Source organism: Columba livia, chromosome 9 (genome assembly GCF_036013475.1).
Source record: "Columba livia isolate bColLiv1 breed racing homer chromosome 9, bColLiv1.pat.W.v2, whole genome shotgun sequence".
Lineage (NCBI taxonomy): Eukaryota > Metazoa > Chordata > Aves > Columbiformes > Columbidae > Columba > Columba livia.
Genome location: NC_088610.1, coordinates 19978011 through 19992026, shown reverse-complemented (window position 1 = coordinate 19992026; position 14016 = coordinate 19978011). Strand labels below are relative to the sequence as shown.

The following is a 14016-nucleotide window of genomic DNA, read 5'->3' as shown; positions in this document are numbered from 1 at the left end:
GGACAGGCAGATGACACCTCCCAAGCTGTTCCCATGGGGACCTGCGCCAGCCACTTTCTGCCTGGGGGACGGGGAGCTGTGGTGGGTGCCAAGGCAGAGAACAGCTCACTTAAAGTCTTTCTACTTTCTTTGCAGGATTCTGGGCCAAACAAGGTAGGTACCCTGGCCAGGCTGGGGAGGAGGGTTTGTTTTTTTAGCACAGGTGAGTGGGAGTGTGTTGCAGATGGTTTGGGACTCAGGCTCTGCCCAGACCCAAGCCACACTTCTGAGGGCTGACAAAGCCCTCCGTATACTCATCACCCTCCTCACCTTGTGGCTCTCGGTACCTGGCATTAAACACCTACCCAGCCCAGGCAGAGCACTTCACAGGCGTGACCTGTGAAGCTGAGCAGAGCTGCCCGAGATTACAATAGTCGGGCAGGCCATTCTCCTCCGAGTCCCCATGTCTGGGGTCTGGTTGTCATCTTCCCCCTGAGGCAAGCAGGAAGCCTGACAGCCCTTCCCTCTGCTCTTCATCCCCCAGAACAAAAAGAAGAAGAAGACAGATTTCATTCCCTACCGCGACTCAGTGCTGACCTGGCTGCTGCGGGAGAACCTGGGTGAGGACATGAGTGGGAGCTCTGGGCCCGGCAGCAGGCACTGAATGGTGGGTGACAGCTGGCATGGCAGTTAATTTCTCCCTGATGCAAGTGTATCTTTGCGGGCAGGGGGCAACTCCAGAACAGCCATGGTTGCTGCTCTCAGTCCTGCTGACATCAACTATGATGAGACCCTCAGCACCCTCAGGTAGGAAGAAGTACCCTTGTCCCCCCACAGGGAGTGAGGGCAGGGGTGGCCCTGAAACCCAAGCACCTGCCATGTGCTCTCCTCACCTCTGTGGCATCCCTGGTTGGGGAAGTGCTTTTGGAGGACCCTGCAGCCTCATACAGGAGGCCGAAGGATTGTCCCAATGCTGGCATTCTCCAAAGGATCACTGGCTGGAGGGGCTTGGCAGCACTCCTACTTGCCCAGCAGCTGGGGGTTTGCCTGCACACCAGTGCTCAGAGCTCTGCTCATCCCTAGGTACGCTGACCGTGCCAAGCAGATCCGCTGCAACGCCGTCATCAATGAGGACCCCAACAACAAGCTCATCCGAGAGCTGAAGGATGAGGTGGCACGCCTGCGTGACCTTCTCTATGCCCAGGGCCTCGGGGACATCATTGACAGTAGGTACCACTGTGTGCTCTCTAACAGCAGCTCCATGCAGAGGTGGGCTGGAGCCCCGCTGCCCAGGGGGCTGGCGTCCCTGCGCACGTGTTCGCAACCCCCAGCCTGCTCTTGTAAGCAGGAGGAGCTGCTTTACACCCAGCAGACCTCCCCTCCTCCCCCTCCACCTCCCATTTTCAGCCCACTGCACCTGGCAGAGGTGCCAGGAAGATGTTCCTGGGGCTGCACCCGCCCGTGGCCTCTCCTCTGTGTGCTGTGGGAGATCCTGCTGAGATGAAGCCACTCTTGTTCTGTTCTCTCTGTCTTACCCCTGCTCCCTGCCCTCTCTCTCTTTCTTAGCCCATCCTGCTGCAGGAGGATCCAAATGTGTGTATTCCCCATCACCGGTACTCTGTTGCTTCATGGCTTTGGGAGGTGCAGGCTGCGCCTGGGAACACCTTTGCAGCATGGGGAGGGCTCCTGTAGCCGGCCCTAGCTGATGAAGAGGCTCTTGCCAGCAGGCTGACTGTCCCCAGGGAGCTGGCAAAGGGGTTGGTGGCAGAGTCGCAGTTAGCACCTGGGCTCAGGATAGCATTTGGAGGAACCAATGTTCTCCCCTTCTGCTGTGCCAAGGGCCTGGTTCCCATAAGAACTCCTTCCGCGCTGTCATAATATTTCCTGTTGCTGCTGCTGCTTCTGCTGCGCTGGGGTTCATCAGGAGTGGAGCCCGGCACGGAGCTTGGGCAGGCTGGCACGGCCCTCTCCTGGTGGAGGGGTGTGAGGTGACAGCCAGGAGGCTTTTGCCTGTGTATAAGCACTATCACCCCATCTCACCCTGGGCCAGGCAGCATCAGCCAGGCTGTGGTGAGCCTGCTGAAGCGATGGGGACCTGGCCCGTCCCCTCCTGGCTTGGCTCTTCTGATGCGGGCTGATAGAGATGGATGACTAACTCTGCTCCCACTGATCTGTGCCCGGCCCACCTCTGGCATACTGCGCTAAGCCCCTGTGACTTCTCAGGGCTGGAGGAGCATCTCTGATACCTGGGTCCCTTTGCTGCAGGGCCTGGTGGGGGTGATGCTCTGGGTGCTGACAGGCGAGCACTGCTGCCTGTATCAGTTGCACTGCTGCCCTGCCCTCACTTTGCTCTCTCTCTGCCTGCCTCGCCCAGGTGCTGCTCTAGTGGGCCAAGGGATTGGACTGTGCCAGCAAGGGAATCTCATGGCTCCTCCTGCTCTGTCCCCTTGACCCCTTTGTAGGGCAGAGGGCCACTGCCTCTTCTCCCCTTCCCCTCTCACTCTCTGCCCCCAAATTCAGCTAATCAAGGGCAGCTGGGCAGGGAAAACCACCTGGGTTGTGTTGGTGGGAGAGGATGCCGGGGCAGCGGCATGCTCTTGGGGAAGATGGTTGATCCCAGACCTGATGGCTGCAGGATCTGGTGTTGCATAAAAGCATCCCTGGGAGCCTGGGAAGGCTCCAGAGCTGTTCCCGTGGCTCCCAAAACAGCCCCGTGTGCCTGGGGAGCTGCCCAGGCTGGGGGAGAGACATGAGTGCCCTTGCCCTGCTGCTGCCTGTGCCACTGTGCTGTTGCCTGTGCCTTTTCCTTGTAATTCCTGGCTTTCTTCTTGCTGCACCCAGCCACTCTTTTTTTTTATTTTATTTTTTTTCTTTTTTTCCCAACAGCTTTTCTTGTCTCTATCTTTCTCTCTCTTTTCCTGTCCATGTGTCTTTATCTGGCCCATCCCTCCTTCCCTACCCATAGATGTGTCCGACTTTGAGAACAATAATGATGCTAGAGGGGCAGAGCTGAGTCACCGCCATGACAATCTCTCCACAGTGACCAACGCCATTGCCGGGATCAGCCCCTCTTCCTCCCTGTCAGCCTTGTCCAGCCGCGCCGCCTCTGTCGCCAGCCTCCACGAGCGCATCATGTTTGCTCCAGGTAGCGAAGAGGCAATTGAAAGGCTCAAGGTAAGAGGTCGGTGCCCAGCAGGATGGAGGGCTCAGCTCAACGCTTTTGCACTCAGGCTTGTGGAGGGGGCTAGGTATTTTCTGGAAACCCATTATGGATGGTTCTTATGTGAAGCAACGCTTGGGAGTGCGCTTGCAGAGTGGACAGACCCAGAGCTGCCCAGTGCTCTGGGCTGCCATACTGGAGAGGGTTTGTTGTGGTAGGGTCCACCTCGTGCTGCCGTCCTCCCCGTGGGGTGACTGCTGCCTTTGCCCTGTGGGGTGGGTGCTCTCAGCTCGGGATGGGTGCTCCTGGCTCAGCACGGCACAGGAGCAGGCTGGCAGCAAGGGGATGGAGAGGCTGCTCTTCGTGCCTCGCTCTTTGAAGACAGGGAAAGACGTGTGAAATGCTACTGCAGCTCATTTAAATCAGCCTGAAACTGTAACCAGTGTCCTGCTGCAGCATGCTGGGCAGCGGCTGGCAGAACGGGCAGGTCTGCTGTCCGTAACACATGCTCACCCCTCACTTGCCAGGAAACTGAGAAGATCATCGCGGAGCTGAACGAGACATGGGAGGAGAAGCTGCGGAGGACAGAAGCAATCCGGATGGAGAGGTGGGTGAGTTGGTACAGGATAGGATGTGAAGGGATGGGGTTCCCCAGGTATCTCCCCTCTCCATTTTGTGCTCCTGGCGGCAGTTTGGCAATTTGACCATCCAGTTGTACCCTGGCTGCTCCCAGGTGCCCCAGGGCCACCATGTCAGCCTGCACAGATGTGGTCTGCTCTGAGAAACCCTCCTGCAGCTTGGAGAGAGCTGAAACAAGCACTACAGCTGTGATCCATGGGGCAAACCCATGGGCTCAGGTCCTGTCCTGGGCTTGTCTATGCCAGCTCCAGGGGCTTGTGGGGCTTTGACAGGCTCTTCTTTCCCTTGCTCCTTCAGGGAAGCATTGCTGGCTGAAATGGGGGTGGCCATGAGGGAGGACGGAGGCACCTTGGGTGTTTTCTCTCCTAAAAAGGTAGGATCATCTTATTATCTTCTTCCTGGTGAAGGAGGGCTGGTGTGTATCCACACAGGTCCCTTACATCCTGCCCTGTTGCTACTGGCCAGCCTCATATACTTCACTAGCCTTTTCTTGGCTCTGAAACCTATGGGGGAAATCCCAGTGTTGACCCCTGCTGGGTATGAACATCAGTTGAAACACATGGCTACAAGTCTAACCCCCATTGCCTGGATGCTCTCCCCATTCAGGGGGGGCTTTGCTGACTAATCACTGTGTTGGACTTGAGTGTCAGCTGATAAAAATCCATACTTTGTGTTTGAAATTGCTGCCCTTGAAACCAGCGTGTCTTTGCTGAGTAATGTGGATGTGGGAGCATTCCATACTCTACTGCTTGTAGCCTCCTGGAAAGTATTTTCTAAGAAAACACTAGCTGCGCCCCAAAAAGCTTGTGTGCCAGCAAACTGTGCCAAGCACCAGCTGCAGCACATCACTGCCCCTCACTTGTCTGTATAACCATGAGTGTAGTGATGTCCAGTTTACAGCCCCAACCCCATGAAGCCCACAGAGCGGCACAGGCTCCCGAGGTGTAGGTATGATCAGGGTGCGCTCGCTTGGCTCTCCCACTACGCCAGGGGATGCTCTGAGACCTCCCCTGGCAGCTGATGCTGGTTAGCTTGGCCACACGTTTTAGTAGATGTGTGTGTCCCCAGCTGAGGTAGTGTAAGGGGACCTTCCCCTTGCATGCCTTGGTGTGGCTCTTTGGATAAATTTCTGCATCGTCATCTTTGTTTCTTATTCTCATCTCAGCCACTGCCTGTTATGACCCCAGACCTTTGTGTAGAAAGTGTGGGTGTTTATTCCCCGAAGCAGGTTGGTCTTGGAGGTGGGGCATTGCTGTGCTGGTCTTGTTGTCTCCTTACCCTTCAGCTATCTGGTGGGTGGAAACTCCTCAGACTTCTCCAGTGGCTGGTGAGAAAAGATAGCATCGATAGTGTGCAAAACCCCATTTCGTTAAGGACAAGCAAGGCATGACGTTGTCCTGCTGTATGCTATCGCTGGGGTGGTTACTTCTCCAAGTAGCACAGTGGAGGGTAGAGCATCTGCCTTCTACTAATCAGCCTTGCAAATCTGGAGAAAAACTGCAAGCTAAAGGAGTCTCAGACCCTGGGGCTATTGTGTTTGCCCAGGTGGGCCTGAGGTAAATGTTCTGGCCAACTCCTTCTTGCCAGCCAGCATGGAGAAGAGCCTGCGTTTCCCTTGAACTCCAGCTCTCCTGCACCGTTTGGAGTGAGTCTCTCCTATCGGCCAGGGCTCGTCGCACTGTCATGATGTGGAAATCTCTGCATGCTAGGCGTCAGCGGGCTGCTAAGATGTTTCTTACCGTCTATTCTCATTTCTGGGAAACTCAGAACTTCACCTGCTGATACTCCCAGGACTTTGCCTGTTGCCTGAAGGTGCAATCACAGCAGCTTGCGATGGGGTGAGATAAGCTGGGTGCAGCTGGAGAGGTCTGTGGCCAGAGGAGAAACTTCCCTCTCATCAAGAACAAAGTGGTTTGTGACCCAGAGGAAGAAAGTGATGGGAGGGAACTGTTAGGAAGCAGACCAGGGAGTAAAATTCAGCCTGGAGATACAGTTTCATGTCTCCACTACTTTTGTTTGGACCCGCTCTTTTGGATGCTTCATCTATCCTTGTACTGTCAGTGTAAGAAAACATGCACTTTTAGTTCCTCTTATCCTGAGCCAGCTGCTGCATGGGACCTGTCTGCCTTAGCTACACTGTACGCAGTGGAGCCGGGGGCTATGAGGAGACAAGGACCTATGGACACACAGTGCAGGCGAGCAGGGTCCTGCCCCAGGAGATACTAAATCATATCAGGGACTCCCTCTGGGAAGTGTCCAGCTCTGTATTGGGCCTGTTTGCAACCATAATTTTCAAAGGCAACAGGGAAAGGGTGCCCAGCACTCAGCCCTTTGAGGAGGAAAGCAAGGAGGCATTTTGGAGGCAGGTCATCCTTATCTGGCTCCTTGGTTCTCTGCAGTCCCCTTGATAAAGCACCTGCCTAGGCATATTGTCCTGGAGCTATGGAGGGCAGGACAGCCCATCCACAAGCAGGGGGCAGCCTGAGGTGCTGCTGAGTTCCCACCTCCCTCAGGAGCATCCCTCAGTGTCTGGGTAGGTGGGCAACACTGGAGTGACTACTTGTTTGTTTTTGCCAGACACCCCACTTGGTCAACCTGAACGAGGACCCACTCATGTCCGAGTGTCTTCTCTACTACATCAAGGACGGGATAACAAGGTGAGGGCCAAGTCTGGCAGAGCGGCAGGAGCCAAGTCCACACCTCAGTGCCTGCCTTGCCTGGGTGGGCAGGGAAGTGACAGGTGTTCCTGGGCTAGGCACCATTGCCAGGGCATCCACAAAGCACCATAGCCATGCGTGAAAAATGTATTTGCCTGGCAATCTCATTAGGGACATTGGTCCTGCTGTGCGTCAAGGGCTGCTTCTGTCAGCCCCAAGAATGATGTTGGGGGGAGGCCTTGGGAGGGGCTGCTTTGAGGAAGGATTGAGCTGGTTTTCCCCCTGGCAGGGTTGGCCGGGAAGATGCAGAGAAGAGGCAAGACATCGTTCTCAGTGGACACTTCATTAAGGAAGAGCACTGCCTTTTCCGCAGCGACACCAAAACCGGTGGTGAAGGTATTCCTGTCTGGAGAGGCTCTACCTCCTTGGGGACCCCAGTCCCTCTACATGTCCCCAGCACCTGCTCACAGCGGGGGGCCTGCCCTCCTCAGACTAATGAGGCTATCTCACATGGCTGTGGCCTTTCCCTGCTTGCAGGGCAAGCTGTGGCGCTCCCTTTGCTGGGAGGGAACCTTGTGCAAGGCACGTGGAAGCTGCCATGGTTCGGCCAGCCAGGGAGATTGGGGTGGGAGCAAATAGCAGACCGTAGATGATTTGCCCACCCAAGACGTGAAGCAGAGCCTACCCTGTGGACCAGCAGGAACCTGGGGGTGAAATGGCTTTGGGAGATGCACCTGGAGAGGCTGGAGATGCATGCTGGAGGCTCTGATCTCCTCTCACATCCAGTCTCTAGCTGCTTTTAGTCCTTGGGACTGCTCTGATTAACAAGGTTGGCTGAGCCCCCTTGGTTGCCCAGGGTGTGGGTGCTGCTGGTGAGTGTCCCTCCACTCTGCGCCTGGGGTGCTGCTTGGAGCAGCTCTCCCTTTCCGAGGCTGCAGGAGCAACTTCCACCTTACGTTTACTTCTTCTCTCCCCTTCCCACTGTCTCTACAGTAATAGTGACCCTGGAGCCCTGTGAAGGTGCTGACACCTACGTGAATGGCAAAAAAGTGACAGAGCCCAGCATCCTGCGCTCAGGTGGGTCTCTGGAGCCAGCGCACCAGCGCTGCTCTAGCCTGCCTCCCTCCATCCCACAAGGGCCCTGCAGGTTGTCCCACATTAAATCCACACTCTTTCCATCCCTGTAGGAAATCGCATAATCATGGGGAAGAGCCACGTCTTCCGCTTCAACCACCCTGAGCAGGCTCGGCAGGAGCGGGAGCGAACCCCGTGTGCCGAGACCCCTGCTGAGCCCGTGGACTGGGCTTTCGCCCAAAGAGAGCTGCTGGAGAAGCAGGGCATTGACATGAAGCAGGAGATGGAGCAGCGGTGAGGGCACAGGGACTGGGGCGATGGAGAGTTGGGTATCCACCTCCAGGTTGGTCATCCTTTCCTTCCCTGTTCCTCCCAGGCTCCAGGAGCTGGAGGACCAGTATCGGAGGGAGCGGGAAGAGGCGAATTACCTTCTCGAGCAGCAAAGGCTGGTAGGTGGCCGGGACCTGGCTCCTTCTCAGGCTGCCCAGGCATTACTGAGTCTTGGCAGATGTTTGCATGGGGTGGCTCTGTGTCCTGAAAACAAGGACAAACCTGTTGTTCCTGGGGTTGTCCCTGTAAACAGGGAACCACAGGAGGGAGGGGGCTGGGTTCCTGCAGTGGGGGAGAAGTGCTGTGTGGCGACATGGAGGAAGGTCACCCCTTGTGGGTTGCATCATCCCGCTCCCTGCTTCCCCCAGGACTACGAGAGCAAATTGGAGGCTTTGCAGAAGCAGATGGACTCTAGGTATTACCCTGAGGCAAATGAGGAAGAGGAGGAACCTGAGGATGAAGGTGAGGGCTGGGTGCCACCACAGGGTTTTGATGCTCTCTGTAGAAGAGTGGACGATGGGTCCTCTGGGCACCTCTGTGCCAATATCCTCCATCCCAGCGGTGGGGTAACTGTCTCTCCATGTCCCCACAGTGCAGTGGACAGAGCGGGAGTTTGAGCTGGCCCTCTGGGCCTTTAGGAAGTGGAAGTGGTACCAGTTCACCTCCCTCCGTGACCTGCTCTGGGGCAACGCCATCTTCCTCAAGGAAGCCAACGCCATCAGCGTGGAGCTAAAGAAGAAGGTGGGTGCCTGGGTCTCCTCTCTCACTTGCTGCAGCACCCATGGCAGAGGCCACAAGCTTGGGCAGCCAGGATGTGCCAAGGACTGGGTCGCTGAAGGCACCACACGGAGCCCACTGTCCCCTGGGTGGCTCACCGTCCCCCTCTGCCCCTCCTCAGGTTCAGTTCCAGTTCGTGCTCCTGACGGACACACTGTACTCACCTCTCCCTCCCGACCTGCTGCCTCCCGATGCTGCCAAGGACCGGGAGAAGCGGCCGTTTCCCCGGACCATTGTGGCCGTAGAAGTGCAGGACCAGAAGAATGGGGCGACACATTACTGGACCCTGGAGAAGCTGAGGTGGGTGAATGATGCCCACGCCGGGAAGGGCTCAGCTGGCCTCAGCCTGATTTCTCACCACGGCCCCCACTACCTGCAGGCAACGCCTGGACCTGATGCGTGAAATGTATGACCGTGCAGCAGAAGTGCCTTCTAGTGTCATTGAGGATTGCGACAACGTGGTGACTGGCGGAGATCCTTTCTACGACCGCTTCCCCTGGTTCAGGCTGGTCGGCAGGTGAGCGCTTTGGCTCCTTCCAGGCACGGCTGGGACCCACAAGCAGCCCCGCAGGAGGAGGAGCTGCCGGCTCCACCACGCACAGGGCGTTTGGCCCCTGGGGCTGCACTGTGGGAGGATGCTGTGCCTCCCCGGTGCCAGTCAGGGCCTGTTGTGCCTGCGATGGCTCTCCTCCATGTTGGCTGCCAGGACCCCGAGGGACCCGTGTGCCGCTGGCAATGCTCTCTCTGCCTGCTGTAACACAGTGCTGTGCGGGGCAGGCTCTGGGCTTGCCACCAGTGGGAGGCAGGGGCTGCGGCCATCCGGCGGGCCAAGAGCCTGTGCCGTTGCCACTTCTGCTGTGGTGGGCACGCGTCCATGTGCACGCGTTGGTGTCCGAGCATCCGTCTGTATGGTACGTGCCACGTGTCTCCGTGCGTTTCCCACATGCTGGTTGGAAGGATGTGGTGCCGGCAACGAGGATGGGCCACCCCAGAGAAGGGGTCTGCCTCAGCGGGGGGCTGAGCTGCATGGCCCAACCAACCACACGTGCTGTGGAGGCATCCCACCCGTGCCATGGCACGTGGAGAGATTCCCTTCAGCATCAGGATTGGTGGGGAGTCTCATGCCACCCGCTTTGTCCCCACGTTGCCTGCAAAGCCAGTGAGGCAAATCCACACTGTTCGCACCAGTTCCTTGGGCTGCTTTTTTCTCTGCCCTTTGTAGCCGACAGCCATTGGTGGCTTCCTCTAGGGACACACTGGACGGGCAGGTCTTTATTTCCTGGCATCCCTTGGTTTGAGCAAAAAAAAAAATCCCACCTCAAAACCCAACTGATTAAAAAAAAAAGCAAACCAAAAAAAAGCAAAATTCCTATTCTTGCTCTCTCTGTTTGGAACAGCTGGTGTTAACCTGTCTTCTATCTTGTCGTACTAACCTTAGTTCAGATATCTCTGGCTGCAACAGCTCTCCTCTTTTCAACACATGCATGAGCGAGCGCATGGCTGATCTCACCCCCTCCCCTACCTTCTCGAACCCCGACTCCGACATCACCGAGCCTGCTGACGAGCAGCACCAGGGGCAGGAGGAGGAGGAGGCGGAGGACCTGGAGGAAGACATCTTTCCGGAGTGCCCGCTGTGTGATGGCCGGGATCCGTTTTACGACCGCTCCCCCCTGTTCAGTTTAGTAGGAAGGTTGGTGAGGTTTTAGGAGAGCATGCCGGGAAGGAACTAGCTCTTTCGCATGAGGGAACTGCTTTCGGACACGACTCCCACCTCCGGGGTGTCCTGGAGGCACAGGGAGTGGCTGGCTGGCTGGGACTGCCACCAAGCCTGGGGTGCCCGCCGGGGTGGCAGGTGGCCAGCGAGGTAGGGCTGTGACCAGCACAGTGACAGTAGGGGACAGCAGGGGAAGGTGGATGGGGGCAGCTCGGCCGGAGGCTCTTTGCGTAGGTCCTTCTTTAGGGCAGCCCCCGAGAAAGGGAGCTCTGCCATGTCTCCAGCACCAAAGGAGCCAGGGGAGCTGCACAGGGATCTCGGTCCTGAGCATTTCTGTCCCGGGAGGGCCACCTCCCACTGAGCTCGGGGTGACCGCAAGGCGCTGCTGGCACTTTGAAGCCACATGTGCCTCTGGCACTGGCTTGGCCATCCCGGCTGCGTCAGTCAGCATAAGCCCCCCCCTTGAAGGCTGAGGCTTGGATGTCCGCAGGCAGTCAGGGGAACGAAGCTGAGGGCAGCGAGGCGAGAGCTGGGTGCAGGAGGGGGAGGAGGGCTCTGTGACCGCCTGCGCCCAGTGCTTGGCTTGGGGCCATCCCTGCTGGCTTGGCACAGGAGATGTTCAGGGAGGCTCCAACTCCTCCTTGGCTCCAGCCAAACACAAGAGCTTTGATTTCTGCTATCTGTTGGCCAGGAGATGCCCCTGGGCTCCATCAGTCTTGGCCTGGAGAATCCCACCAGCCACACCAAAGCTGGTTGCGATCTACCCATTCCCAAAATGGGATGTGGTACTGCCAGCTCTGCTCTGGGGTTTTCCCAAGGGAATATGTGCCTGGAGCTGGTCCAGGAGCCTCTGCCCCCATGGAGGCTGCCCCGACTGGGGAAGCTGGAGCTCCTCTTCCTTGGCATGTTAAGCCAGGCTTATCCCTACTAGGCAGGGTGCAGGCAGAGAGGTGGGGAAGAAGGGACCAGTGCAGGTAGAGAGGGCGGAGGTGGAGTAAGAGTCCTGCAGCCTCAGACCGAAAGAGCTGGGTTCTTCCCCTTTTTTTCTTTTTTTCCTTTTTTCCTTATTTAAAAAAGCAAACAAACAAAAAACACTAAACATCAAAAAAACTCCAAAACTCTTGGAGGCACGTCAAAAACCCAAGCTAGGCCCTGTGGCAGCAGCCCCGCTCCATGCCGGGGACACGTTCCCCGGAGCTCGGCACCTTTCAACTTCTTTTGAGTCTGCCCTGGGTTTGGCTCCTCGCGCAGCAGCTCTGCCGGCCACATTTCTTGTGAAGTGTGCTTGGATTTGTTTATGATTGGATCTTTGTCTTTGATTTTTTCCTTTCTTTTTTTTTTTTTTTTTTTGATTTTTTTTAAGCTGCTGGCTCTATCTCTCCAAAGCTTTAGCTAAAATTGGGGTTATTTCACTTCTGTGTTCCTTTGGAAAGGCTTTTCTTTGGTCTGAGCATGCCATCTTTGCACCTCACCAATCTTGTGGTTAGTGTCCCTGCCCTCCTTCCTCTAGTGACACACTTGTTGCCCTCCTCCCCTTCCCCTTTCGCCCCCTTCCCCTCTTTCCTGCCCTCTCCACTCCCTTGGCTTCAGCACTGGCTCCCTGTGACTTCAGGCAGGCAGGTGTGCCCAGACCCCCATGCTTTTGAGACCCCCCTGTGGTCATGGGGCTGTGCCCTGGGCATGTGGTCCTGCTGGGAAGCCCTGGCACAGTCCAGCCACTTGTCCCTAGTGGCCTCCAAGAAGAGATGGGGTGAGACAGGCCCAGCTGGAGAGGGTGATGAGGCATCGCCTTTGCTTCCACAACTGGAGTCTTTGGAGATGCTTTGGATACAAAAAAAGCAGTTGGAGGTAAATGGGAGTCACAAGAGCAAGGGAAACCTCTGGACTTCGGGGCTCAAGCTGCAAATGTGGGGCTGGAGCCTCCTGCAAGAGCCGCCTGGGCACTTTCAGGTGCTCTTGGATGTCCGCAAAGATGCCTGCGAGGCTGGGATGTTGCAAGCAGCGCTGCCAGCTGCCTGGAGATGCAACCCTCATGGGAGTCCCCTGAAGCAGAAGTGTCCTGGCTGTTCCCCGCACCATTCTGCCCCATGACACCCGAAGATGCTGTGCATCGAGGTGCCAGTGGGTGCCCCAGAGAGGGGTGTCAGGCACCCTGCGCCCACTTTTGCTGGGATCAGTGCTACCCCACAGGCAAGGGCAGTTTGTACTGCTCAGCAGGGAGCTCAGCGCCAAAGGCTGTGGAGGTGACTTGTCACCACTGAGGGCACAGCACGCCACCATCACCAGAGTGCCAGGAGGAATGTTGAACAGCAAGCTGGTAGGCAGCAAGGTTGAGGAAGGTGGCAAGCGGAGGCAAACAGCTTGTGAAGCAGGGAGCTATAGCCTGCTGGGAGGTGCCACAGAGATGTGGTGCGGCCATCATGTCGAGCCCCGGCACAGCAACTTGCCGTGGTAGCGTTGGTGACCTGGACGCAAGGAGGATAGCAGGGAGGCTCAGAGCTGCTGCACGGGGAACGGGCAGCTCCTTCCTCGTCCACAGGAGCAGCCTGCTGTTTCACCCCTGTGACACTCTGGTGGGTGGCCTGGGCCGCTGAATCCACGTTTGCAAAGGGATGGGGCGGAGGGACACAGACCTCTGATGCCACCAGCTATGCCGTGCAGCCTCCCTCCCAGCCGAGCACAGGCCACCTGCAGCCACCAGTGGTCCTGCAACACCGCAGGCAGAGCCAGGGCCAGGACTCCCCCGGCAGGTTCATCTCTGGAGGCTTCTGACCTTCAGCCAGGACCTCCTCCTCTCCCTTCCTTCACTCCCACTGGCCTCTACCTCCCTTGTCACCCTCCCTTACCCCCCCACCTTGCCCTGTCTTCCCCATGGTGACTCCACAGCCGCCCCCAAGTCATGTCGCAGCACCTCCTGCCCCAGTCCTCTGGCTCTCCACCGCAGAGAAGGTCCTCTTCCCTTCTAGCTTCATGATGGCACCAGCACAGCCCCCTTCCCCTCCCCGCCCGCCACGGAGGTGACAGCTGGAGAGGTATGCGAGCCCCATCTGCTTCATGGTGCTGCCTGCAGCACGCTGCCCGCCCGCTGCCTGCTCCCCACCCCTCTCGGCTGGCCCTGGCTGCCTTCTCTTTAGTTTTGCTTTGCAGCGCCGCGGTAGCACCATGACCGGTGACCTGGGATCGCGGCCGCCGCCGGCCGTGCCACCCGCGCCTGGAGACCCGCGGGTGGGAGCAGTGACCGCTCTCCCCTCTGTTGTGTCTCCCCCACCATTCTCCGGCAGGGCCTTTGTCTATCTGAGCAACCTCCTCTACCCCGTGCCCCTGGTCCACCGTGTGGCCATTGTCAGCGAGAAGGGCGAGGTGAAGGGCTTCCTGCGCGTGGCTGTCCAGGCAATCTCAGGTAGGAGGGGGACCCCCTTGAAACGTGCCCCTCGCATCCCCTGCACCACCCATGCGGGCTCACTCCTATCCCTCCTCCAGCGGATGAGGAAGCCCCTGACTACGGCTCCGGTGTGCGGCAGTCGGGGACAGCCAAGATATCCTTTGATGACCAGCACTTTGAGAAGGTATGATGGTGGCTGTTGCTTGGTGGGTGCCCAGGGACCACAGACCCCTGCCTGTCATGGTGATGTTTCCCCATGGGGACCACTGGACTCCCAGAGGTGCAGACATCATGCTGAAGGGAC

At 57.7% G+C, this 14016-nt stretch overlaps 1 protein-coding gene across 20 annotated transcripts in view; it reads left to right on the top strand.

The window, feature by feature from the left end:
• Positions 1 to 14016, top strand: part of KIF1A (kinesin family member 1A) — a 40658-nt gene that overhangs the window by 12355 nt on the left and 14287 nt on the right. For 5 of the 20 annotated variants that reach the window (XM_065074130.1, XM_065074128.1, XM_065074127.1 and 2 more), the window contains exons 10-29: positions 136 to 153; positions 524 to 599; positions 708 to 786; positions 1063 to 1205; positions 1546 to 1572; positions 2945 to 3153; positions 3667 to 3746; positions 4076 to 4151; positions 6356 to 6435; positions 6725 to 6831; positions 7429 to 7512; positions 7623 to 7803; positions 7886 to 7958; positions 8208 to 8301; positions 8432 to 8580; positions 8738 to 8916; positions 8996 to 9133; positions 10055 to 10306; positions 13612 to 13730; positions 13811 to 13896. In XM_065074130.1, the coding sequence (XP_064930202.1) occupies positions 136 to 153; positions 524 to 599; positions 708 to 786; positions 1063 to 1205; positions 1546 to 1572; positions 2945 to 3153; positions 3667 to 3746; positions 4076 to 4151; positions 6356 to 6435; positions 6725 to 6831; positions 7429 to 7512; positions 7623 to 7803; positions 7886 to 7958; positions 8208 to 8301; positions 8432 to 8580; positions 8738 to 8916; positions 8996 to 9133; positions 10055 to 10306; positions 13612 to 13730; positions 13811 to 13896 (2250 nt within the window). The remainder of the gene's footprint in view (positions 1 to 135; positions 154 to 523; positions 600 to 707; positions 787 to 1062; positions 1206 to 1545; positions 1573 to 2944; positions 3154 to 3666; positions 3747 to 4075; positions 4152 to 6355; positions 6436 to 6724; positions 6832 to 7428; positions 7513 to 7622; positions 7804 to 7885; positions 7959 to 8207; positions 8302 to 8431; positions 8581 to 8737; positions 8917 to 8995; positions 9134 to 10054; positions 10307 to 13611; positions 13731 to 13810; positions 13897 to 14016) is intronic. The other 15 variants (XM_065074137.1, XM_065074136.1, XM_065074135.1 and 12 more) reach the window with 6 other exon arrangements.